General features: G+C 35.3%; 5 protein-coding genes, 3 non-coding genes and 2 pseudogenes across 12 annotated transcripts; 5 read left to right on the top strand and 5 right to left on the bottom strand.

Moving 5' to 3' along the window:
* Positions 1-32: 32 nt before the first annotated feature.
* T08B1.8 lies at positions 33-154 on the top strand. Its single transcript, NR_068625.1, has one exon. It is a non-coding gene; the product is annotated as an Unclassified non-coding RNA T08B1.8 (non-coding RNA).
* A 1520-nt stretch (positions 155-1674) lies between these two features.
* Positions 1675-3706, bottom strand: fbxa-201 (Mos1 transposase HTH domain-containing protein). Its single transcript, NM_071140.6, has 4 exons — positions 3508-3706; positions 2755-2961; positions 2027-2452; positions 1675-1981 (listed from the first exon to the last, which is right to left on the bottom strand). The coding sequence occupies exons 1-3, from the start codon at positions 3522-3524 to the stop codon at positions 2236-2238; spliced, it is 441 nt and encodes a 146-aa protein (NP_503541.2). The 5' UTR covers positions 3525-3706; the 3' UTR covers positions 1675-1981; positions 2027-2235.
* Positions 3707-4540: 834 nt separating this feature from the next.
* On the bottom strand, positions 4541-9527 carry acs-3 (Long-chain-fatty-acid--CoA ligase). Its single transcript, NM_071139.7, has 7 exons — positions 9424-9527; positions 8978-9302; positions 7519-8143; positions 6711-6782; positions 6313-6655; positions 4852-5240; positions 4541-4781 (listed from the first exon to the last, which is right to left on the bottom strand). The coding sequence occupies exons 1-7, from the start codon at positions 9512-9514 to the stop codon at positions 4665-4667; spliced, it is 1962 nt and encodes a 653-aa protein (NP_503540.1). The 5' UTR covers positions 9515-9527; the 3' UTR covers positions 4541-4664.
* A 4621-nt stretch (positions 9528-14148) lies between these two features.
* Positions 14149-16240, top strand: srj-15 (Serpentine Receptor, class J; the record flags this gene model as incomplete). Of its 2 annotated transcripts, NM_001313319.1 has the most annotated exons (6): positions 14149-14340; positions 14389-14454; positions 14743-14849; positions 14900-15104; positions 15236-15337; positions 15881-16240. In NM_001313319.1, 6 exons carry the CDS (start codon positions 14149-14151, stop codon positions 16238-16240), a joined length of 1032 nt encoding a protein of 343 aa, NP_001300248.1. The 2 variants fall into 2 exon arrangements, with proteins under 2 accessions (NP_001300248.1, NP_503539.2); NM_071138.2 differs by having other exon boundaries at positions 14149-14454.
* On the bottom strand, positions 15972-16080 carry Y40B10B.3. Its single transcript, NR_068624.1, has one exon. It is a non-coding gene; the product is annotated as an Unclassified non-coding RNA Y40B10B.3 (non-coding RNA).
* A 1261-nt stretch (positions 16241-17501) lies between the features above and the next one.
* Positions 17502-19010, top strand: Y40B10B.1 (Vitelline membrane outer layer protein 1). Its single transcript, NM_071137.2, has 5 exons — positions 17502-17880; positions 17932-18357; positions 18407-18511; positions 18583-18719; positions 18802-19010. Exons 1-5 carry the CDS (start codon positions 17652-17654, stop codon positions 18916-18918), a joined length of 1014 nt encoding a protein of 337 aa, NP_503538.1. The 5' UTR covers positions 17502-17651; the 3' UTR covers positions 18919-19010.
* A 2114-nt stretch (positions 19011-21124) lies between these two features.
* On the bottom strand, positions 21125-21645 carry fipr-25 (FIP (Fungus-Induced Protein) Related; the record flags this gene model as incomplete). 2 transcript variants are annotated; one of them, NM_001038413.5, is made up of 2 exons in its annotated part: positions 21125-21486; positions 21584-21645. In NM_001038413.5, 2 exons carry the CDS (start codon positions 21636-21638, stop codon positions 21416-21418), a joined length of 126 nt encoding a protein of 41 aa, NP_001033502.1. The 2 variants fall into 2 exon arrangements, with proteins under 2 accessions (NP_001033502.1, NP_001300187.1); NM_001313258.1 differs by having other exon boundaries at positions 21416-21459; positions 21584-21638.
* An 849-nt stretch (positions 21646-22494) lies between these two features.
* Positions 22495-25143, top strand: srj-16 (annotated as a pseudogene). The gene is made up of 6 exons: positions 22495-22686; positions 22782-22847; positions 23184-23290; positions 23341-23545; positions 23664-23765; positions 24793-25143. Coding segments are annotated over exons 1-6 (1023 nt in total).
* On the top strand, positions 23825-24367 carry T06A1.6 (annotated as a pseudogene). The gene has a single exon. A coding segment is annotated over exon 1 (543 nt).
* T06A1.9 lies at positions 24884-25001 on the bottom strand. The gene has a single exon (NR_068623.1). It is a non-coding gene; the product is annotated as an Unclassified non-coding RNA T06A1.9 (non-coding RNA).

Here is a 25143-nt window from a genome sequence, read left to right as displayed (position 1 = left end):
GAAAAATAAGAACGTTTCAATGAAAATGCTCGCAGAGCAGATATTTCGCGCTCCTATATATTTATTCAAAAATGTTTATAAGCAGAAAAACATTTTTGAATAAATATATAGGAGCGCGAAAAACAAGATCAAATAAATGAGGAAGTGAGTCATCATCACTAAAAATCGACTAACAATTAGAAATCGGAGGAGGAGAAACTGGTTGGTGTTGATCTTTTATCAAAACATTGACAAAGAAAAGTTCGTGATTTTCGAAATAGCCTGCGGCTTTGATTTTCGTACATTGTAGTTCGTGACAGTTAATCTGTGGGGAATTGGTGTTTTGCATAAATTTACAAAAAAATCAGAACAATGAACGTTCGCAAAATCATGTGTTTTATATAGTTTTACTCAAATTTTAATATTAAAAATGCAACTTCAAATTGTAAGAAAAAAGTGAAAAATCTCACGGGGTTCTGGCCTTCCTCATTGAATTTTTCGCGCTCCATTGGCAATCGCCTGCCGGACAACGCGTGGAAAAGTCGTTTACTCCACACGGACAAATACATTTAGTTTTACAACTAAAAACGAGCCGCGACGCGACACGCAACGCGCTGTAAATCTACCCCAGATATGGCTGAGCCAAAATGGCCTAGTTCGGCAAACTCTTTCATTTTAATTTATGATGAAAGCCAGAAATCTGAAATCTTTAAATCTAAACCGTTAAATCTTAATGCAAAAATACAACAAGCCAAGATTTGGTCGGAGTCGGTTGAGATTTTAACTTTTTATGTATGTTGCTTACGTGCCTACCTAATTATTTAAACTTTGCGATCGCATGTAAATGTACAAGTATTGTGACATTAGGTAACAGTAAGCAGGCAGACAGACAGGCAAATGTACATACTATATGGATAGTATACATAAGAATGAAAAAAAACCTAGATTATTCAAACTTAATTTTTAATAAGGAATATAGACTATATTCAAAGGCGCATGCTTTTTTCGAGACCGAAAGTAATGTTGCCGAACTTCAAAAGTGAAATTATTCACCTTTTTGACGTTTCTTTCAAACAAAATATCAAATAAAAAATCTAATACTCTGCCTTGATATTAAGCATTTAGAAACAGTACGAAAATCCATGAATATTCTAATTCGAAAACACACACACAAAAAACCTGTAAAAATGACTGTAAAAAGGTGAAAAAACATGCCTAAAATGCATGTATACCAACACATTTTTGTGTATGCGTGTCTTTCTTGACGAGAACCCGGAGAGAAGATGGGAAACCGGTTGTTGTGTCACCTTGGATGAGAACGACGATTTTTTTCGATGTGGGGGATTGGGACACACACACAAATGGTTGAGTGGACACAAATGGTCATTGAATCGAATCGAGTCAAGGATCGTTTAGGGTACTTCAATGAATCAGGAAGGTCACTTGAAAAGTGCTAAAACTTATTACCAGCAATTTTCGGATTGCTGATACAAGAATATGTTGACAGTAATCCTAAAGTACTCCTACCTTTCCTGAAAATTCAAAAAATGAATTAATGCGTATCAAAAATCTTCCAGAGGACAAACCATGGTTTTCTGAGTAATTCAATAGAAGTTAACTTACTATTAGTAATTTGGATAGACGATGTAATAATATATGTATGTATCTTTTCCCCAACCCCAATCAAAATGGTTGTTGATGCTCCAGAAAACTTTTATTCGAGTTGAAATGCGGAAAATACTAGATTTTCCAGAAAACACAGTTTTTTTGATAAAAATAATCAGACAACGAGTTCACAATTCTGACGAGTTCAATCTCTCTGAATCTGGAATCCACGTTTTTGCCAGTGGATAGTGAAGGAAGAATTGCCGATTTGATAGGAAAACGATCCAAATGATTGTGCAGATTGGGAAACATTGAAGGCATTCATAAATTGGTTTTTATCATATTTCACATCTTCGAAAGAGCAGTTATCCATATTCTTGGATTTCACGAGAACGATCTGAAAACTTGTATAGAAAAATTGGAAACTCTAAAGAAAACTCACATCTCTGATGCTCAGAATATCGGCTTCGGATAAAAATGATTTCGAACAGTTGAAACTCATTGAGGTAAAGTGAGCAACGTGTCTGACGATCTTAGAAAACTTGGCAACGGTAGAAAACCCCAAGGAGAGAGTTTTCGCTTTTTTCCACTGTTCCAAACAGACAATGCTCCAAATTGACTTGTCTCGATACAGATCAAACTTGATACTCATTATGGCATCTTGTTATCGACTAAATAATCATATTTCTCCTCATAGTCAGTACTATCAAATGTCACTAGAGTGAAGTCCTCTCCTCTGTTGTGGTAACGCCACTGGTTTTCGTTCACGAATATTACGAATTCACCAAAATACACATAAACATCCTTGATATTTGTAATTTTGTCAATTGTGGCCTGGAAGCTGCGGGGAACTGCTTGTGGCGAGAACCTGTAAAGAGCATTGTGTTCACAAAAAACTGGAAAATATAACGGGGGCGGTAATGTGAGTGACTCAATAGCATTTTTCTTTAAATAATACAAATAAATTTTAATAAATTTTTTAAATTAATCTGATATTTATACTGAGAAACACTTATAACAAAAGCATCTAAGACACATAAATAGGTGTAATAAAAATACCCAGGTGCTTTATGCCTGCCTACGTGCCTACACATCTACCTCGGTCTATGCGACCACCTCATACCTAACTAATCTCCTACTCTAGTGCCTACCCTGAAGAAAATCACAAACCGGTCAATCGAGTCCAATGTCAGTGTCCCATCGGCAAGCCCATCGAACCAGTAGAGGAAATGATTGTATTCCATAAATTCCTTCCCAAATATATCACACAAACTGCTGTATCCATCCAACGAATCGTTTCCTCGAAGATGTTCCATGAGAATGCTACCTCTGAGAGCTCGCGGATCAGAGAGGATCTGCTGAGCTTCTGGTGCGATTCTGAAATTACAATTGACATTTTTTCACGAAGAATAAGAGTTTATCTAATATATTGGACAGGAAAAACCTATGCCTACCTACACGCCTACCTTATGTCTTCCAGTGCGCTCAAAAACCTGCCTTAAAATCTACATGCCTATAACATGCCCTCGCTATGCCTCCCAATGCACCTGCATTCTTACCTTGCACCTACACGCCTAAATCACACCTAATCCACCTATATGCCTACTTACATGCCTACACTCCTACAACATGCCTATCTAAGCGACTAGATTCCTAGCTCATTCCCTGCAAAGCGCCTACATGCCTATCTCTTCCAAAATGCCTACCTTATACCTTCCCATGCGTTTGCATGCCTACTTACATGTCTTACAAAGCCTGCCTGGCTATTCGCCTATTTCATGCCTGCCTACCTAGCTCCGGCGTCCAAAAAACCGGACGGCGGACTTATAGAGGCGTACATTGCAAAAGTGGGCGACAATTCACAATTTTATTTGCCACGCGGCAAAATTAGCAGAACCATTCAGTAAAATAGAAAAAACTTACTCCTGAACAGACTCCATACTGCTAGAACTGTCAGTTCTTGTGCTTCGATTCTCGGAACTCTCAATTGTGCTCTCACTTCTCAGAACTCTTAGTTCTTGTGCTGCTCCGGGAGCTTGAAGATCCACTCATCTCACTATGATTGCTCATTTTGCTCATTTCGTCACTCGTTGCCAACGAAATCATCATGCAACGTATAAATATTGAGAAATGTTCAAATTTAGACTGATATGGGCGGTGAGAGTTTTTTTTCGGCACATGAAAAATTTTCTGGTGGAACACGTGGAATGTGGAACACGTGAAACATTTTCGAATTTCCAAAATTTTTAAATTTAAAAAAAATTGTTTTCTCGCAAGAAATTTGAAATTTCACGCGGAATTTGAATTTTTTAAATGAAATTTTAAAATTGATGCGATTTTTTGACTGAAAAGGCGTTTTGTTCAAAATTTTTGAAATAATATTTCTCTAGAATTCTTTTATATATTCTTTAAAAAATCAATTTTTTTCTTAAAAATTCGAATATTTTTTGGAAGAATAAATTATCGATTTTCCAATTTCTGAGAAAAAAGTGTTTCAGAAATTCAAAATTTGTGCGGTTACTGTAGTTGTATGTAGCTCAAATAATTTGATTTTTTACTGGAGAAAAAAATCGATTCAAATTATGTTTCCTACCAAAAATTTGTTGACGATTTTTTTTTGAAAAATCAAAAATCAAAAACAATCGTTTTTTTTTGTGTGGTTCTGTACCTAAAATTTGAATTTTTTACGAACTTTCTAACATTTTGAGAAGGAAATTATATTAAAAAATGATTGAATTTTTCTGGAATTGTGAGAGATTTTTAATTCTTTAGAAATTAATTAAAAATTAATGACAAATTGGACTATTTTAGATGTTAAAAACTTTGTTAAAACGGGTAATTTATGAAAAAATTCAAAAAAAAAAGTTAAAAATTGCAGAAAAAAGTGAAAAACATAGGTAATAAAAACTATGTTCTCTAAGGAATACTGTACAAAAACCGATTCACTGAAAAAATTATTCGAAATAAAACTTTATTCAAAATTATATACATTACAAGCAAGGCGGTGCACCCCTAGACGCCAAAAATAAAACCCTCTACACTTTTGAAATTAAAACTTTTTTGGAGGTGCACTTGAACATTTACAGCGCTTCAACTTCCTTGTACATCTTTGCAATTTGGGGTGCAAAGTAGTCTTCCAAAATCTTTCTGCGATTTTTAAGGGTTGAAGTTATCAAGCCATTTTCTTCGGTAAATTCCTGAAAATTGGACAATTTTTGTGTTGAATTGCTGGTAGGCGCGTAGGCAAAATAAGGTATTTAACAGTACCTGCAATGTCAAATGCACATTTCTGATAAGCTCAATTGTTTGAAGTCCATTCTGCTTTGCATATTTATTCAACTCTGCAATAACTGCATTTTTCACTTCCTTATTCTCCATTATCATCTCGATGCTCTCTTTTCCGTCCAACGCCTTCACCAGCGGAAGTTGCTTGAATCGTGGCAAGTCTAGAACCACAATTCCAACTAAAAACGATCGTTCAGTTTTTCCGGTGACATATATTTGAGTGATAAGCGGGGAATTTGCGTAGATTGCTTCGATTTGAATTGGCGATACAAAATCTCCTTGGCTGAGCTTGAACATCTCGTTTTTGCGATCTATGATTTGGAGGCCGCCGGTTGGAAGCCATTTTCCGATATCTCCAGTGTGGAGCCAACCTGAAAGAATTTTTACCATAATACTTTTTAGTACGCTAATTTTTCCAGTTATGCCTCAATTGCCGGTTGCAGCAAGCTTTAGCATACGGAAATTTTGACGATGCAGCTCTGCAAATCCTTGAGAAACAGGCTCGGAACAGGGGGAAACAGGAACAGGGTAACCATATTTCCCGATTGCCGAAAATTCCCAAAACCGGCAATTGCAGAAATTGCCGAAAATTTAAATTTGATCCTTTTTGCAAATTTCCAAAACCTGGGAAATATTTTTAAATTACTTCAAATTTTCCTCTGGTTCCGAATCTCTATATGAAAAAATTCAAAAAAATTTCCCTGATTTTATATTTGAGCTTGAAATCGCGATTTTTAATTGCGTACCCATGAGATTTTTCAAATACGCGCCCAATTAAATTCTCCTTGGAGCGCATTTGCTCCATTCGATTTTCTCCATCAATTTTTATTTCTTTCAGTTTTGAGCTATTTTCATTCATTTTTGTTCTAATAAAATGTTCAATATTTTTCGAAAAAAAAAACACCATAAAATACGACAAAAATGAATGAAAATTGCTGAAAACTGAAAGAAATAAAAATTGATGGAGAAAATCGAATGGAGAAAATCGAATGGAGCAAATGCGCTCCAAGGATAATTTATTTCGGCGCGCATTTGAAAAGTTCATGGGGACGCAAATGAGAATCGCGATTTCAAGCTCAAATATAAAATCAGGAAAATTTTTTTGAATTTTTCCACATAGATATTCGGAATCAGGGGAAAATTTGGAGTAATTTAAAAATATTTCCCAGATTTTGGTACCCCATTTTTAAGAGCCTAAGCATGAATTTTACTTTTTTTAAAAATTTATTTCCATGTAAAAATTAGGCCGATAATGTCCGGCAATCGGCAATTTCAGCAATTTTGACAATTGCCGGAACTACCGATTACTAAAATATTTCCAAAACCGATAACTGCCGAAATTTGCCAATTGACGCGCACCCCTGGATTCTACAATAGTATCATAATCCGTCGATCGCGGCCTCGCTATTGTCGGCTGCCAAACAAGAAAAGAATAGAGCTCACCTTCCGAATCGATGGTTTTTGCGGTTAATTCAGGATCTTGAAAGTATCCAGTCATCATCGCATTTCCACGGAAGCACACCTCTCCTTCATCATTCATTGAAAAATAATTCTTCTCCGGAACATCCACCAGCTTAACCTGAGCCCAAGGAGCCGGCCCACCAACATTTCCATAAGTAGTGTCCCATGGAAGAGTCAGTGTACCGGCTGCACTACATTCCGTCTGTCCATAACCCTCTACAAGGGGACACCCATAGGCATATCTGGTGAACGTTTTGACCTCTTTTGTGATTGGAGCCCCACCAGAAGTGAGAACCTTGAGCTTCCCGCCGAGCATCAGTTTTAGCTGAAATTGAGTGTCAAGGTTTAGAGTTGTTTTAAGAGTTTGTAAAAATCGGTACCTTCTTGAAAACGATTTTGTCAAAGAAAGTGTCATAACGGAGCACACCGCGCTGGAGCTGACGAGCCTTGGTCTGAAGTTAATTTTTTATTAGAAGTATATTACTACAAAACATTTAGGATCCAGAGAGAAATTTTTTGATTTGAAAATTTTGAGATAATAACTTCTTGAAATTATACAAAAAATACATAAAATGCATGGAAAAATTTTCAGAATTTTCAAAATTGGTTTTTTTTTATTTTCGAGACTATGGAGTTTTTAGGTAACATATTTTTGCTCAATTCTTGAAACTATTTTTGAAATTTCGGAAAATCTATGTATTTGAAATATGGAAGTTTCTGGTGAAAACTTGAAATTTTTGTCCTGTTTGTAATATTTGTTTAAAGTTGAAGTCAAAATTTCGAAATATTGATATATTTTTAACAAGCCAAATTTTGAAAATGGGCTTAAAAATTTTTGACCTTTTTTGATACTTGTAAAATTTTATTGTGCCTGTAATGTTAAAAAACGTCTGCAGTTTCCAAAAAAACGTATTGAGACGTTAAAATATTGAGGTTTGTTAAAATTGAATTAAACATTCTTGAGAAGATTCCTATAAAATTTAAAAATTACATTTTTTTTTCTTGGAAATTTTTTCACAGTAAAACTGTATTTATTATTTTTAATATAAAAGTTTTTATAATAGACTATTATTATAAAACCTACTATAGAATTAATTTGTCTGAAAACTTAAATAGTTTGCATTTATCTTTGTTTGAAAAAATCATTTTCCTTTTTCAAAGTTCCCCACAAAAATCATATTCTCTCACCTTTTTCGCATAATCAAATAGCTTCCTCGCAATGAATCCCTTCTTCGCCACCCCATCGTGCACAGCTTCATAGAGCTTATTCAAGAGCCGTGGCACCAACGAAACAATCGTTGGCTCCAACTTCTGAATCTGCGGAATGAGTGTGGCAGTGTTACCATCATAAATTCCAATTTTCCCTCCAAAGTATATAGTCAACGTTTGAATCAAATGCTCATAGATGTGAGCTAAGGATAGAAAACTGAAGTAAGTGTCTTCCAGTCCAAACTTCCATTTATAGGCTATTGTCCAGGAGGTGAAGATTCCGGAGACTGACGTCACGAGGCTTCCATGTGACATTTCAACACCTTTAGGACGTCCTGTAGTACCACTGGTATGGCAAATCACATAGGTTGTCTCGGGTTTTGGTTTCACTGGATTTCTCTTATTCCTTTTCCCGATCTCCTTGAATTCATCCAAGCTCATCACTTCCACGTCATCATGCTTCTGAAGGGTAGTCGTCTTGTCAAGAATAATTAAGGTCTTCAACGAACGAAGACGATCTCCGAGTTTCGACGACAGGAACCCTTCGGCGCGCTTTGCGTTTTCGCAGAAAATGATTTCCAGCTTGCAGTTGTCGATGATGTCGCTGAAAAATCAAAGTATTGTACACAACAATATTATCGAGATTTTAAATTTCCGCAAAAAAACGTCGACCAATCAACGACGGTGGCCACGCCCCTTGCGCGTCGCAGACTGGTCCGTACTTTGCTTGTTTGAATTCGAAATAGCGCCTTATTACGTTTAATTGGAAATTAGTAATTTTTTCCAGTTTTATAAAAACGTTGGAATTTTAAATACTAAAAATTGATTTTTTTTTTCATAATTTTTTTTGTCTATATTTTTAGAGAAAAGTCAACTTTTATATCTCAAAAACTTCAATTTTTTTGAAAAAATGTTTGGATTACGAATTTCATCAAATTTTCTTTATTCTTGTAAGTACGAAATTTGTTGCAGAACAGAACAGATTCAATCGAAAAGCGCTAGAAATAGCGGACATCTGCCGGGTTTCACTGCATGTGTCGTTTAGCGCCACCCGGCCAATGTCAGATGCTGCAAAAACTACGTTTTTGTAGGATAAGGGACCTGGTTCTTGCAACCAAATTTTTGAAAACTTTCTTGAAACTGTTTTTTTAATGAAAGTTTATATTTTCCGTGCTACAATTTAAATTCAAAAAAGTACTTGTACACGTGGTGCCAGACTGTCCCATCACGGTTTGATCTACAAAAAATGCGGTAATTTCTTGCACAAAAATATGTGACGTCAGCACGTTCTTAACCATACGAAATCAGTTGAGAACTATGCGTCTCTTCTCCCGCATTTTTTGTAGATCTACGTAGATCAAGCCGAAATGAGACATTCTGACACCGCGTGCTTCTGCACATATTGCGTTTTTATAGGTACACGCAAAAAAAAACTTACCACAAAGTCTCCAATTTCGATTGATGATAAAGTGGTACTGTAGTCAGGTCAAACCCGCTAATTCCATGCATCGTGTGCATATATTTTCTCGAGTGAATTCCAGCGATTCCAATCAATTTGTTAGTGGATTGATTCTTTTGCATAATTGCCACAATGCCTGATCCAATTATTGTGGCTTCTTCAACAGCTTCGCGATAAGTGGTATACACATGTCTGCCGTTCACACTTTCTCCGAATAGCGGAGCATTTGGGTTGAGCTGGGCACTTCGAGTAAGCACATCCCACACGGTTTTGGTGATTCCGTCTGGGCACCCGGTTATTGGTTCTGGAATTGAGATTTGGTTGATTTTGAAAAAGTTGGTGAACAAATTTTTCTAGCTTATAATTTTTTTAAAAATTTTACTCTACTTTAAAAATCGTCTTTTCCAAATTGTCTAAAAACTCACTTGGGACCTGTACACTTTCTCGAATCCTTTCCGGTCCATCAACTAGCCGAGAAAATAATTCCGGGTGGGTTAGCATCTTTTTCTGAACCATTTTTATTTGCTCTCTGTAATTTGGAAATTTATATATATTTTTTTAGTGTGTTTAGAAAAATCATAGTAAGGAAAATAAAACTCATGAGATGTCATGAAGAGCTAAATGACAAGAAGAGCCAAAATTTGCAGATTTCCAGCAAAAAATGTGGCTTGAGACATATGTAATTTTCAGAATTTAAATTAATTTTTGGGCTTTGAATTGGAAGGGTACCCGAATTCTACAGCGCTAAAAAATATGTTTACTTTCCAGTTAAATTCCAAAAAAAAAATTCTAAACATAAAAAGAGTTTTTAAAAATTTCGCCAGTAGAAAACAAAATTTTAAAAATAGATCAAAAAGTTATGAGTATATTCAACCATTTTTCTGCTGACTGACTCCTTTTTCAATAAAAAAAATTGTCACACTAAATAAATTAGCAGCCACAAGAAAAAGAAAAGAACAATTAAATCGCCATTCAATTTACGGCTACAATTTCGCTACAGCTTTCAAACTGAGATCCCCATCAAAAGTTTCCACGGAACAGGGGAAGAGAACACGACGAACGTGGAGAATTTCAAAAAGCAAAGTGAAACGAGGAATAGTGAGGGATGACCTCATTTCAATTGAAACGTCTCCGCCACGCGGATCGTGTTTCTCTTGCGGGAGGTTAGGGTGTCTGGATCCGTTTTCCGATGCGGCCAGTGTTAGATTTTTAAGGGATTAGGCTTTCGAGGTGTGAGGTTACTTTATTGGAAGGACGGAAACATTAAAAAGCTTCAACCTGGACACTGAATATTTTCTTGGCAATAAATTTTGAATTGGCAATAATTAATTAAAAATAATTAAAAATGTCGTACTTCCTTCATTAGTATTGCACCCCAACTATTCAAAAATTGCCAATTAACAAAATTTTCGACATTTATTGTATTGTGTAGTCGATTTTTTTAAAATATCTTCAGTATCAACCGAGATATAGGAGTGGGCGGCAAATGGCAAATCAGCAGTTTTCCAAAAATAAAAATTTCCGGAAAATTGTTGTTTTGCGCATTTTTTTTGGAAATTTTAGAACTTGAATTTTAATCGGCAAAATTGTACGCATCCTAAGAATGTTTCTACATAAATTTTGAAAAGAAAGCGAATTCTATGAAAATATCTAAAGAAAACGGGATAAATCTTCAAAAAAGCACGGTTTTTTAGGATTCCGTCTCCTTAAAAAATCCCTCCAAAATATCCGGCAAATAGAAATCCGGCAAACGACAAATCGGCAACTTGCCGATAATGAAAATTTCCGGCAATTGGAAATCCGGCAATTTGCCTATTTGCCGAATTTGAAGAAAAAATTGCCGAACAGCAATTCCGCCCACAACCTCATATAGCCTATGAAAGTGAAGTAGTGGGGTGCAAAAATACGATATGATGTTTTTTTTTTAATTTTTGATTTATGATTTACTGGAATACTTACATAAAATGTACCTATAGAAATTTTGATTTATAAAAATGTTTGAAAATTAATTTTTTCAGATCAACTCTTTCGACACAAAATTCAAGGAGCCAAAAAATTTTTGTATCACATGAGAAAATAATCTATTCAAATATTGTTAATAACTTGCCAAAAATTATTTTCCATAAAGTATACTTAATCAACAAAATTTGCATGCTACATGCTAATAAACACAGTGTTCATTAATTTGCATCTGGTTACGATAGCTATAAAATCACCAGGCAAACGGAAAATGTTGCAAATTGTGGATGTCAAATGTTTTGAAAACGGCAATGTCACCAAATTACTCTTTTTCAAATTTTCGGCAAGTTTGGTAACTTCCGAAGTTGAAAATTTTCATTAAACGGCAATATGGCGTCTTTAAAATTTCGGCAAATTTTGGTTTTGCAATTTTTGTTAAAAATTTTCAAAATTTTCAGTTTAGAAAATTACATGCATTTTATAAATTTTCCTGAAAAAATGTTAAAAGATAGACAGTTTTGCTTATAAAAAAGCCTTAAAAAGTTATGACACATCGACATTCGGCAAATTCGGCAAATGTGGAATGTTGCCCAAAATTCAAATTTTCAGCAAATCCGTTTTTCAATTTTTTGTGCATTTTCGGCACCACAAAACGAATTGAAACAAAAAACTCAAAACTTCGAAACAAACTAGCAGGAACTCTAAGTATTTATAGATGAACATTGAGGGGCGTGAAAGTGGCGAAAAATCCTCTAACCGGGATTACGGTAGATCAGACTGTCTGTCACATTTTTTTTCGCATTGTTTACACACTTATTTTAGCATGAAAGGGGTGCCCTACCTGATTGGCAGGGCACCCCGGTCTGTGGTTGGAACAGAAATGATAGTAGTGGGTGTTGTATTTGTGAGTGTGATAGAATAACAGGAATGAAAAGTGATAAGCGATCATGTAGTTTGGTAATTTTGTATCGGGTTGATCACGTTGATGATACCTGACTGTTCCAAAGCGATGCAAAAACATATAAGGGTAAAGGAGAAGGATCACACATCGGACGGGTTGCATTACTTTTATATTTGTGAAATCCGTTGAAGAAGTGCAACTTTTTTGCAGGGTTCTAGAGAGTATGTATATATTTTAATATGAAACAAAAAATTTACACAATTTTAAACACTTGCCTAGCCTGTCAAAAGCGGATCAGATCTAGAAAAAAAAAGGATTTTTTTTGCTAAAATAATGTGTTCTGTTTAAAATAAAATGGTACGTTTCTGGAAGCACCAACAATGAACAAATTATTGGATTTTTTTTAATTTTAATGTTTGAATAATGCGTCAACAAAACTTTGAAACGCTTTGTTGAACTTTTACAGTACTCCCACAGTACTTACAGTACCACTACCGTACTCCTACCATACTCCTATTTTTTTGGCAGTAGTCTTATCACTTTCGATACGCTTCTACAGAATATGTCCGAAACTATAAAAGCCAAAATTTTCTTCAAAAAGCCCTGAAAAGTTTCAAAATTGTGCCAAAGTATTACTAACAAAGTATTACTAATTGTAAGAAATTTGAGAAGAAAATAGTAATTTACAATTTTTTCAAATGAAATAAATTTTAATCTACCTAACCATAATGCACTTTTACCTTCATAATTCCTTATCAAAAAATTATTTTGTTTTTCGAAACAAAAACTGTCAATAGCATGTCATTTGACTTTGAAACAAAATGGTTTTTTTCAACATTCTTGATGTTCCAAATTTTACTCAAAAAATATAAGTTTTCAGGAAAAGTGCAGGCAACAGATAAAAAACTTGCGAAACTTTAAAACAAAATCCAACAAAAAAAATGAAGAAAATCTGATCTTTCTTGCTCTATTTATAGAATATCAATTATCTTATTTTATCTAGAGCTAATCCATTTGTTTATACGGTTTTTTTTTTAATTTTGGAAAAGTAAGTGCAAGATAAGATAAGACCGCTTTTTGATATCTTATCGATGTTCAAAGTTTGGAAAGTTAATTACAAAAAATCGAACTGGTCAAATGAGGAAATGTACTTTATAAAAAGGGCATTGCCTTCTTATCTACCAAGAAAAGAGTGGCATGCGGTGTTCTTATATCTTTTTTTGGTTCTGCCTGAATATAGAAAATTATTACAAGAGTGCAGAAAAGATTACTGTAGAAGTACTGTAGGTAAACAATAAAGATTTAAATTATGTTCTGGGTTACGGTAGGTCAAGAAGACTAGTACTCTTTCAGTATTTGGTACTGGATAGTTATTGTAGGAGTAATGTATGAATACTGGAAGGTTATTGCTAGAGTACTATAGGTGTCCCATAAAAATACTGTTCGTAAAGTAAGAGTACTGAAGGCTTAAAATTAAAGTACATATGTAGGTTTACAAAATTTTACTGTTAGAGTAATGTGTGGGTTACGGTAGTGATACTGTAACTAGTGAACAGACTGTATGAGTACTGTAATGTTACGGTAGAAGTACTATAGGCCTAAAATTTTGATAATGTATGAGCACTGTAAGCCATAGATGGACTGTAGGTGTGTTGTGAGGTTCTAGAATGTTCTAGTGCAGTAAGAGTACTTCGGAGTACTGTAGAATTGTAATTTTCAATAATATGTAAAGTTATTTTTTCAAAACAAAATTAAAAAACTATTTGAAATCTCAATTTCTCTTCAATTTACTTGTTTTCCTGTGAGTACATAGATCATGTCATAAATTCACATCGGAATGTTTGGGTGCTACTGTATTCCTTTTTTCAAATCTGTCATAATCCATCGAGATAAACCATATTTGTTTTGTTCGTTTTAATCCGCGAATGTGTTTCGATTTTTTGTTGTTTTTCTTTTGTTTCAATTTCACTTTCAAATTTTTTACAATAGATCTTCAATTTTTGGAACACACGGAACACTAGATAGAAAAGGGGCCGATAGTGATTTTCAGCAATCAAGCTTCAATTCGCGATGTGTTTAAAGGCACACAAAGCTCAAAGTAGTGTGATACCTAAAACCTTCATATAGAATAGTTCTAGATAACTATGCTATTCGCTAGACAAAGCTATTGTATGCACTATTTTAATTGTTTTTCCAACCGGAAATTAGATGCATTCCTATCTAGCTTCGAGCAACAGTTTTTGGCATAGAATCAGTTTTGACTAACAATACTGCATAGCCGAGAACAATAATGTACATTCACTGGACGAATCACTATTTTCCCAAAATTTTTGGCATTTTGTCATTTGTCGCCAATCCGATTTTCATGTATCTGATAGTGACTGAGCAAAAATCAAATTCAATCGGAAAATATCGATTTTTGATTTTTTTCTTTGCCATTTTTGATATGAGCTACTCAACAGTTGAGTTGCTAGCTCCAGTGGTTCGTTTGCGTTTTGGAATCTTTTCAGTTTTTGAAGATAATCTTCAGGGAATTCATGGCACCGGAGCAGCTTTTGTTGTGTGCTTAACGGATGGCCCATTCTATGGAATTAAGGTGATTTTTGTATTTTGAACTTGGTTAGGAGAAGAGGGCAGCCGACATCGATCGTGGTTCGCGATGAAACACTCTTAGTTTGTCTTTGTCGCAAAACTAGATTGAGGTCGGCTGCAGAAATAATGCAAAAACTTTGTAGTTTGAACCTGTATTCTGTAGTTTTGTGGGATTGTAAAAGTACTGTTGGGCTACTGTTGTTTCGGAAAAATTTGGTTTTAACTTTGTGATACGTTTTAACTTTGTGATACTGGTTATAGTTATTCTGAAACTTCGAGCTACTTCTTCCAGAACCTTCATCTTGCCCAACTTGCTGTATCCATCCGATGTGGCTGTATATCTCTTTCCTACGGTATTCTGATAATTCATTTCATTTATAGATACATAACATTGTTTTTGTAAGCTATACGTAATTCGCCTTCTCCTTCTGATCTACTTCCATTTTCAGCCCAAAACTTGTTGCCAGTATCTTTCAGTCAACTGGATGTATTTGCATTTTCTTGTTTTTCATCACTCATGGAATTGTTTGGGCAGGAGTTTGCGAACTTTTTCTCTATGGGGACAATGAAATGAGAGACTACATCCGGGATGCATTCCAAAAAGACTACGGAGTTGATTCCTATGATATTGCGTTTCTGGGAGCAATTTACATGGTAACTTAAAAACCAACATTTTTGTGGGAAAACCAATCAATCAGCGAATTGAGAGGCGAGGTCAACCTTGCTGATTGGTAGGACTCTTTTCCGCCCGAAAATTAGACCAAAAATCAGGATTTACACTTCAGGAAGCCAGCGACCAAGTGGTGGAACGTAGTTGGGCAGGAATTCTGATTCTGACCGGAATATCAACGTATGCCGTCTCATTGTACATTGCACTTGGGTACAAGGTAATGATTAATTTTTATAATATAAAAAAGAAAATTGTAATCAAAAATATTTAAGTTTTTATCAACTTATTGACTAAGCGCCCATAGAAAAATAAACACAAATGTATTACGGAGATCAATACTGATTTTTCTCAAATTGTGGGTGCTTATGTTCTCAACTATGTATAATTTTTAATGTTTACTTTTATGTAAGAATTGTTTTAAAAAAATTTAAAAAATCGACATGAAACAAAAAAAAAGTTACGAAATTTTACGCTGAATTTACTGACACCCCCTAATAGTATGAACGAAATTACAAAACATAACTTATTACAACCGAAAGAAAATAGTACCGGCGCAAAGAATGTAGATAATAAAAGAAACACAGACATTTGTGTCGATTTACGGAATTTTCCTTTTCACAAATGCTCGGTAAATGGACACAAATCGGCTCTTCCCGCGCCCCTCCCTTTGGTTCCTGGTTTTCCTGTGTCTATGTGTCTGTGCCTGTTTCAAAATTTCCATGTTCCAAAATCTCTATGTGTTTCAACATTTCAAAATCAGATAATGAAAAAACTACGCGACAACCCAGCGATGTCAGTGACAACTAAAAACATGCACAAACAACTGTTCCGTGCTCTGTCCGTCCAAACGATCATCCCAATTTGCATCAGCTTCTCCCCGTGCTTGGTAGCCTGGTATGGACCGGTGCTAGGATTTGATCTCGGAATGTGGAACAACTACTTGGGAGTTATCGCCTTATCCGCTTTTCCATTTATGGACCCTGTTGCCATAATCCTTCTTCTTCCCGCTTACCGGAATCGTGTTTTTGGAGTTGTGCCAAAAGCCCCAGTAATCGTGCCCACATTGGTTACCAGGTCATCGCATCGGTGGACAACAACTGCTAATGTTTTGGCGCATTGAATTTTTCAATTTAATATTTTGTGACTGTATCATTTGAATTGCTTTTTCATTTATTTTCCCATGAAGAAGATGGTGTACTGCATGAGAAAGTTTGATACAATGAAATGAATATTTGAGTTTGAATGTTTGAATGTATTATAGGGGGTGTTGTAGTGGTTACGGTAGAAGTATTATAGGGTTACTCTATGACTATTGTAGTTTTGGAAAAATTATATTTGTTTTGTTTTTGAGCGGTACCAACTCCCTGACACTCTTCTCGATGCGGCAAATACCAAATAGCCGGTTGGCGATCATTTTTGTGTTTGGCAACTTTGACTCATGCTGGATGCAATAATTTAAAGGTTCGGCAACTCCTGCAATTTTTAAACATTTTCGGGAAATTCGGCAACTGAAGACGTGGATATTAAACACATTTCTGTTCTGAAAAACGCATTCAGATCGACTGGGAAATGCAAACAACTTGCTATAAATGAAAAAAGTCACCACATTTTTCTCAAAACACTCTTAGATAAATGATCAACAAAATTTTATGTTTGAGAAATGCTGGAATGATGCCAAACCAAACAAACCTAGCGGCACCTGCTGGGCCGTAAATGGCTTCCGTAAATTTGAACCGCCATGTACGTACCAAGTAATGTGTTAATTTTGTACGTTTGTTAGAGTAAATGATCGGTATAAAAACTATGAGAAGGGGTACGATCTCTCAATTAAAAAAATTATGGTTGTGAACATCTTCCACAAAAATCGTAATGAGAACCATAAAATATGGTGTTTATTACGTTCTGAAAATTTGGAATGTTAAAAAAAATCAGCAGTGACAAAACCTCGTATTATATTTTTAGGTTTTTTTAAAAATTATTATTTCATGAAAAAGCAAATGATTTCAATAAGCAATTATTTTATATTACAAAAAATATTCCTAATTTAATTTGATTTTTGACCAATTATTCTGTTGAAATGTGTCACGACGCCTAATTTCTTTTTTTTTGATAATTTGATAAGGTTGTTGATTTAAAAAAAAGATGAAAGGAATAGTCATTGTAATGAGCATTTTTCCGAGACCTTCGACATTCATCATCTGTGTGAGATCTTACTCTTCGCTCTTCCGACATGACTCAGAACTCAAAAATCACATTTTGAGTGTAGCTTGCGCCATGTGTCCTCCAGCGTCATATGTCATGCTGTGGCCACGCCTACAAGACAATATTGTGTAGTTTGTTAAAATGAGTTTTCTCGGAAATCTCCTAATTTCTACTACATCTCACTTTTTGGCAACATTTTGTTTGTAACAAGATATAAAAAGAAGATAGAAATTGTCTTGAGGAATTGCTCCGCTTTTGTAATTTGCCACTCCCGTACCAGAGGTCTTTAAATACCTCTTCCTGAGCTGCTGCTTACTATCAGAAGCAGAATGATTGCCCTGATTTTTATATTTCTGTTAACTGCACCCGCTTTTTTCTGCGAAAGAGTGGAGTTACGGTCACCTCGCTACACAAACTTCGGAAACTGGCATCCATGGTCAAGATGCCGTGATGGCGAGTTTGCCTACGGTATTCAGGTCAAGGTGGAGGGAGATCAACGAGGTGGTGATGATACTGGTCTTAACGCCGTTTGTCTTTTCTGCCGTCCACTAGGATCTGGTGAGCTTAACATTAAAATCATTAAATTCTTTTTTAACGATATATTTTCAGACGAAATCAGCAGAGAAAATTGGATAAATAGCGGAGAAGGCCTGTGGGGTGTATGGGGAGCTAGAAAATACTGCCAGAATACAAATGTGCTCATTGGATTCGAATTACGATCTGAGCCGGACCAAAGGGGGAAAGATGATGTCGCTGCGGACAACTTTGCCGGGTATTGTGGAGAACCACTCGGCCCTAGAACCAAAGACGTGTGGGTCGCAGGAGACACTCCAGGATGGGGAGAATGGACGGGTGCTCAATTGTGTCCAGAAAGATACGCAGTTTGCGGAATACAAAGTCAAATTGAAGGAGATCAACGCGGCGGTGATGATACCGCTCTTAACAATGTGAACGTAGAGTGTTGCAAAATTACCGTGGCAGCTTGCAACCCTGGATACTCTCTTGTGCGAATTGCACACTATGATAATAGTCAAAGTTTATTAATTATAGTAGTGTTATGGTAAAACGACAGAAAATATTTCAGGCCCAGGAACTGTTGCCCACGAGGTACTACGCAGAATTTCGATCACTAAGACAACTGGATCGACCACAACGCTTTCGAATTCTGAGAAAAATACAGTTTCTGGTTGTAGGTTAACTCTTATATACTTTCAAACATATAACTGTGTCAGCTTTTTCATTGATCGGAACTGTTTTCAGCTATTGGGGCAAGCATGGCTTATACCGATGGTCAGTTCACTGGAATTGTCAATACTGAACTTACGAAAAGCTCTGAAAAAATGACAACTAGCCAACTGCAAACGATGGTTCAGGATGCTATTACCAATGAACGAAGTGTTAGTTTAAAATATTTGATTGAAAACCTAATTTAAAGTTCCTGAGCTCTCTTTCAAAGATATAAAGTTACATATATTTCAGGAGAAAGTAACTTTCACAATCCCGGCTTGGCAAAACATTGTCATCGACCAATTGGTGATCACATGTGGCGAATATCGTATTGCCACTGCAAAAACTATTACAAGATCGATTCATTGAAAAAAAACAATAACATAAATACAGATAAATTTTTAATAAATGTGTACGTCCAAATTATTTTATTGTAATTAATAAATATCTCAATCAAGAAAATTTTGTAATGCTTCAGGTCCTGGATTTAGAGGTGGAGGGCCTCAAGCATACCTCACGTGTTAATTTTAGCAGGAGATCGTGTAATTCAGATGGAGAATTGAGATTTTTTCACACTTTTACATATTTTAGAGCCCGCCGTTAGCTTGGTTCTGGAGTTTTGCAGCTAAAAAAAATATACCTCATCTGCTGATAATAAGCTTACATTAGATACTAACGCTTGAGTCTGTGAGCTTTGGTGTTTCCAAAATCCAAATTGCGGGGAATTCGTGAAACTACTTTTAGATTTTTCAGCTTCAGATACAAGTCCTTGTGAAATATCTGAAAAATTTTGTATTTCATATTTTTGTTTTTCGCAATGCCAAGAGCCCTACGTAGCGTGATAACTACAGAAACTATCAGTATAACATTTCTGTCTCATACCCAGAAAAGCTAGACAGAATTATTGTATGCACAATTCGTATCATTTTTTTCAATCGGAAATCGGATGCATGTCTATAAAGCGTCGAAAAGCGGTTTTGTTTTTGGCATTAATTTATGGGCGTCTGTGTGATGCTCTCTCTATCTTTTTATAAATTGTAAGTTTTTGAAACACAAATTTTGTGAATAAAAAATGTTTAAATTTCAGACTATAACTACCCACTCCTTCATTTAAAGGTTATTTGGTGAGCGGCCAAAATATCGATTTTTTCGGATTTTGGTAAGTTTTTCATATTCAAAACAAGCAAACATTTAGCATTTTGAAGCTTTAAAAAAATCTCGAAAAAAATTGAAAATTTGTGTGTTCTTTGGAAATTTGGTGAGTCGACCATTATTGTCTTGAAACTTCAGAACACATTCAAGTACAACAAAATATTGATTCACTATGACATTTTTGACTCAATCGGGCTGGAAATATTTTTTGCGCTAATTTAACAAAACTTGATTGATTTAGATGTTAAGGAAAGTGTTTGAATCTTGGTGCTAAGTCGATGAAAAGTAAAAAACGTCAAAAAATTATTTGCAGACTTATTTCCAGACCACATACAGTATTTCCTCTATTAGTCTTGCAGTCTCTATTAGTCGTGCACCCCTATTAGTCTTGCACCCCTACGGGCCAATCGAAAATTAGTCTTGCAGCCTCTATTAGTATTGCATGCAAGACTAATAGAGGAAATACGGTAATAGTCTTGCACCCCTATTCTTGCCAGACCATCAGTATTTTGTGAAAACTTCAAAATTTTCGTCATTTTTCAGCTAAATTAAATTTTAAAATGTTCAAATAATTGATAAAACAATAGAAAAGTATGTATTCTGCACGATTTATAATGTTTCAAGTCAAATTTTTGACAATAAATTGTCAATTTTACAAAGCTATCGGATCTTCGAAAATTAGTCTTGCAGCCTCTAATAGTCTTGCAGTCTCTATTAGTCTTGCACCCCTACAGGTAAATTGAAAATTAGTCTTGCATGCAAGACTAATAGAGGAAATACGGTATGTAGATTTGGCATTTCTGCATTCATTATTATAATTCAGATAATGAAAAAACTGCGTGACACCCCAGCAATGTCAGTTACCATCAAAAACGTGCACAAACAACTATGCCGAGCCCACTCCGTTCAACGTAGTTGTACGGGAATTCTAATTCTGACAGGAATATCAACGTATGCTATCACATTGTATATTGTACTAAGATACAAGGTAATGACTAATTTAAAAAAAATAAAGACATTATATTCATTCCTGCTTGTTTCCCTCTTGTTCTTAAAACGCCAAATAAAACATTGAAAAACTGAGAAACAATTTCAGAAAAAAAAGTAAAAATATCGTATTTTTTGTGCAGGTCGCTTGTTGACATTGATTCACTATAACACTTTTTGACTCAAACAGGTTGGAATTAATTTTTTGCGACTCTCAAAAAATCAGGGGAAAATCTTCGAATCTTAAAACTGCCTAGAAAAAAACATTTTAGCGTTTGGAAAATTTGACAAGTGCTGGTTGCAAATAATTTACTATTAGAGGTTCAGAAAATCCGGCAATTCTTGAAATTATTCGGTAAGTTTGGCAACTGAAAACGCGGCTATGTAAATAAAAAGTCACTATATTTTACTCGATAACATTATGAAAAAAAACGTTCAACGAAAATTTATGGTCGAGAAATATCGGAAAGATGCCAAATTTTTTACAGCCGAGCGGCACCTGCAGGGTCGTAAATGATTCTCGTAAATATAAATGTACATATGTAGTACCAAGTATTGTGTTAACTGTGGCATATAATGTTGGATTTATACGTCTATTGGAGTGAATAATCGGTATAAGAATTATGATAAGGGTAAGGGGTACGATCTCTAGGTAAAACTTGAAAAAAAAATGATATTGCAACAACACAGGCGTACATATGTAGGTAGTTGGTGTTAATACACATCACTACTCGGAAACCATTCCGTGATGATGATGATGCTCGTGTGAGTCTGAATCATGATGATGTGCGTAGGTCACTGAATTTTTAAAAATTAGTTTTATTGAGTGTGGTAATAAAAAAAGTAGGAAACTTGATGAACCGCTTTTGCTCTAATTGCCCAATTATCGACTCACCAATAGCAATGAGTAAAACCACAAAAAGTAGGAGAAGTTTTTGCTGATTTGCCATGATATTAATTTCTTTTTTGAGACATCCTACACAGTGAATCCATTATTTATACTTATTGTCGCAGTACATGATTTCGTTAAATAAGACTTGTTTTTTTTTCAGGTCAAAGAACGTAAATCCATTGTTAAAAAACAATCCACTCACTTGACCAGAAGTTGTTTTTAGTTATCTCTGCATTTTATATCAGTTTTTTAAACAAGTTTTTTGTGGCCATCTGTTAAATTTATTTTAGGAAAAAGCGGGATTTGTGATTTTAAAAAATCCCATAGAAAATTATTTATTACGTTACTATTCGCATTAAAAGAAGATTCCCATAAATAGTGACATTTCGAGTGTAAAAAATACAAAAAATGAAAAAGAAAAAACAATATCTGTCTCATCCGGAATAAAAAAATAATGAAACGCAATTTCAAAAACTCATAAAACTCATATAAGCCAGTTTTTAATTTTTTCGAACTTGCGAACTACTAAAGTGCGGGAAAGATAATCTTTTATCTGACAAAGAGAAATGAGATACAAGGTAAAATATAATGAAGCCCAATTTCACAGGCCCTCTCCTTTACATGTTAGCGCAAGCACAGCGGCTCACAGCAGTATTGCGTCGACCTGAATTTTTTTCCGATTTCACCAACTTACACCAGTAGTGCTCAACTTTACCCACTTCTGTGAATGGTAGTTGATAACTGGGCAAAGCTTGTCGAGAATTGACAAGGAACTGTCAGAATTACATATATAATTAATAACTTTCCTACCGGAAATTCGACGCCCTCCTAGCGGTGTATTGCTTTTATATATTTATATATTTATATATTGATGACATCTCATCAGTTTTGGTCATATTTTATACAAGAAAAAAATGTACATCCACTGGACGCATTACTATTTGCCAAAAATGTTTGGCATTTTGTCATTTGTCGTCAATCCAATTTTCATGTATCTGATAGTAACTGAACAAAAATCATCTTCAATCGGAAAATATCGATTTTTGATGTTTTTCTTTGCCATTTTCGATATGAGCTACTCAACAGTTGAGCTGCTTGTTCCAGTGGTACGTTTGAGATTGGAGATGTTTCAATTTTTGAAGAATATGGTTAATTCCTTTAACTTCAATCACGGGTAGTTTATGTTTAAAAATGTTTTTAGGGAGTTCATGGTACCCGAGCTGCGTTTGTAATATGCTTAACAGACGGTCCGTTATATGGAATTCAGGTAAGATGTGATATTTTTGTTAATCCCAAAATTTTTTGAACCTCAAAGTTATGATAAATTCGCACAGAAAATGAAGGAATATTAAACGACAACTTACATATATTTTTTTTGGAATTTGGAAAACTATTCTAAATTCTTTGCAAAATTAATTCAAACATAAAAAATTAAAAGTATCTGCAGGGTGACATTTAATTATGAGCTATAGCGCTATTTGATCAATAAAATTTCATGTGTTAATAGTACTGTTTATTGTTTATTGTTGATTTGGAAAAATTCCATTTTTAACTGTGTGGTACAACCTACAGTTATTCTCAAACTTTGAGCTGTTTCTTTCAGAATCTCCACATTGCCCAACTCGCTGTATCCATTCGATGTGGATGTGTTTCTCTTTCCTACGGTATTCTGATAATTCACTTCATTTATAGATACATAACATTGTTTTTGTAAGCTATGCGGAAATTGTCTTCTCATTCTGATAAATATCCATTTTCAGCCCACAACTTGTTGACAGTATCTTTCAGCCAACTGGATGTATTTGCATTTTCTTGTTCTTCATCACTCATGGAATTGTTTGGGCAGGAATTTGCGAACTTTTTCTCTATGAAGACGATGAAATGAAAGACTATATCAGGGATGCATTCCAAAAAGACTACGGAGTTGATTCTTATGATATTGCGTTTTTGGGAGCAATTTACATGGTAACTAAAACCCCAAACTTTTCTGGGATAGCCAACCAATCAGCGAGTTGAGAGGCGTGGTCAACCTCGCTGATTGGAAGCCCAGAAAATTTACACAAAGTCTAGATTTGTACTTCAGGGCGCCAGCAAACAAGTAATGGAACGAAGTTGGGCAGGAATTCTTATTCTGTCCGGAGTTTCAATGTATGCCGTCTCATTGTATATAGTACTTGGGTATAAGGTAATCACTACTTCTCAGCTTGGTCGGCAGCTGATATTAAAATTCGTCGACCTATTAGAAGTAAGCAAGGGGTGTGGCAAACCTCTGTGATTGATCGTTGTGATTCTCATACAACTTTTCGTCGAAAGTTCGATTGGCTGAACAATCTGGTTACTGGAGATGAGAAGTGGGTGCTCTATGTTAACCATTCCAGAAAACGTCAATGGCTTCCGATCGGTGAGAAAGGAATACCGACGCCAAAGCCTGATCTTCACCGAGTTGCAGAAAAGACCAACGGAAAATATGAAAAACTATATTTTCTTCACGATAATGCTAGGCCTCATGTCGCCAAGAAGACTTTCCAAAAGCTGCAAGATCTTGGTTGGACTGTTTTACCGCATCCACCATATTCTCCAGATCTTGCACCAACCGACTACCATTTGTTCTTGTCTCTCAGTGACTACATGCGCGACAAGCAATTCGACGACGAAGAGCATCTCAAAACTGAACTCTCCACTTTCTTCTCATCGCGTTCGCCGGATTTCTTCTCCCGTGGCATCATGATGTTACCTAGTAAATGGCAACAAGTGGTGGACACTAATGGTGAATACTTGTGTGAATAGTACTACTTGTCGCTTGAGAGAAATAAATTTTTTTCAAAAAAAAAATAGTACAAAAACTTATGGGACAACCTGATATATAGAAAAATATTTGCTTTACTTGAAAATAACTTTTATTTGATTTTTAAATACCGGGAAAGTGCTCAAAAATTGTCCGAATATTGAAAATTGCCGTCAATTTTTCGGCAATTTTCACCGGCAATTTTCAACTTTCAGACAATTTTTGAACACTTTCTCGGTAGTTCCGAGTCAAATTAAAGTTATTTTCAAATAAAGCAAATATTTTTCTATATTGTATCATTAAATTTTAATGAAAAATATCGGGGAAACATGCCCAACCGTATCATTTTGTGGAATTGCCTTTTGGCAATTGCCGCGCACCCCTGATTTTAAGTAGATAATGTTTCGTGTTAACCTCTATGTTTTAGATAATGAAAAAACTGCGTGACACCCCAGCGATGTCAGTTACAACCAAAAACATGCATAAACAATTGTTCCGTGCTCTGTCCGTTCAAACAATCATCCCCATTTGCATCAGCTTCTCCCCTTGCTTGGCAGCCTGGTATGGGCCGGTGCTAGGATTTGATTTCGGAATGTGGAACAACTACTTGGGAGTTATTGCCCTATCCGCCTTCCCATTTATGGATCCTGTTGCTGTTATCCTCCTGCTTCCCGTCTACCGAAAACGTGTTTTTGGCATCTTTCCAAAATCTCCATCTATTGCTCCCAAGACTGTGTCAACACCAACTGCTGCCGTTTTGGCGCAACAGCATTTATGA

Source organism: Caenorhabditis elegans, chromosome V (assembly GCF_000002985.6).
Source record: "Caenorhabditis elegans chromosome V".
NCBI classification, from domain to species: Eukaryota; Metazoa; Nematoda; class Chromadorea; order Rhabditida; family Rhabditidae; genus Caenorhabditis; species Caenorhabditis elegans.
Note: the sequence above shows the minus strand (reverse complement) of the source record. Positions and strands in the feature narration are given on the sequence as shown.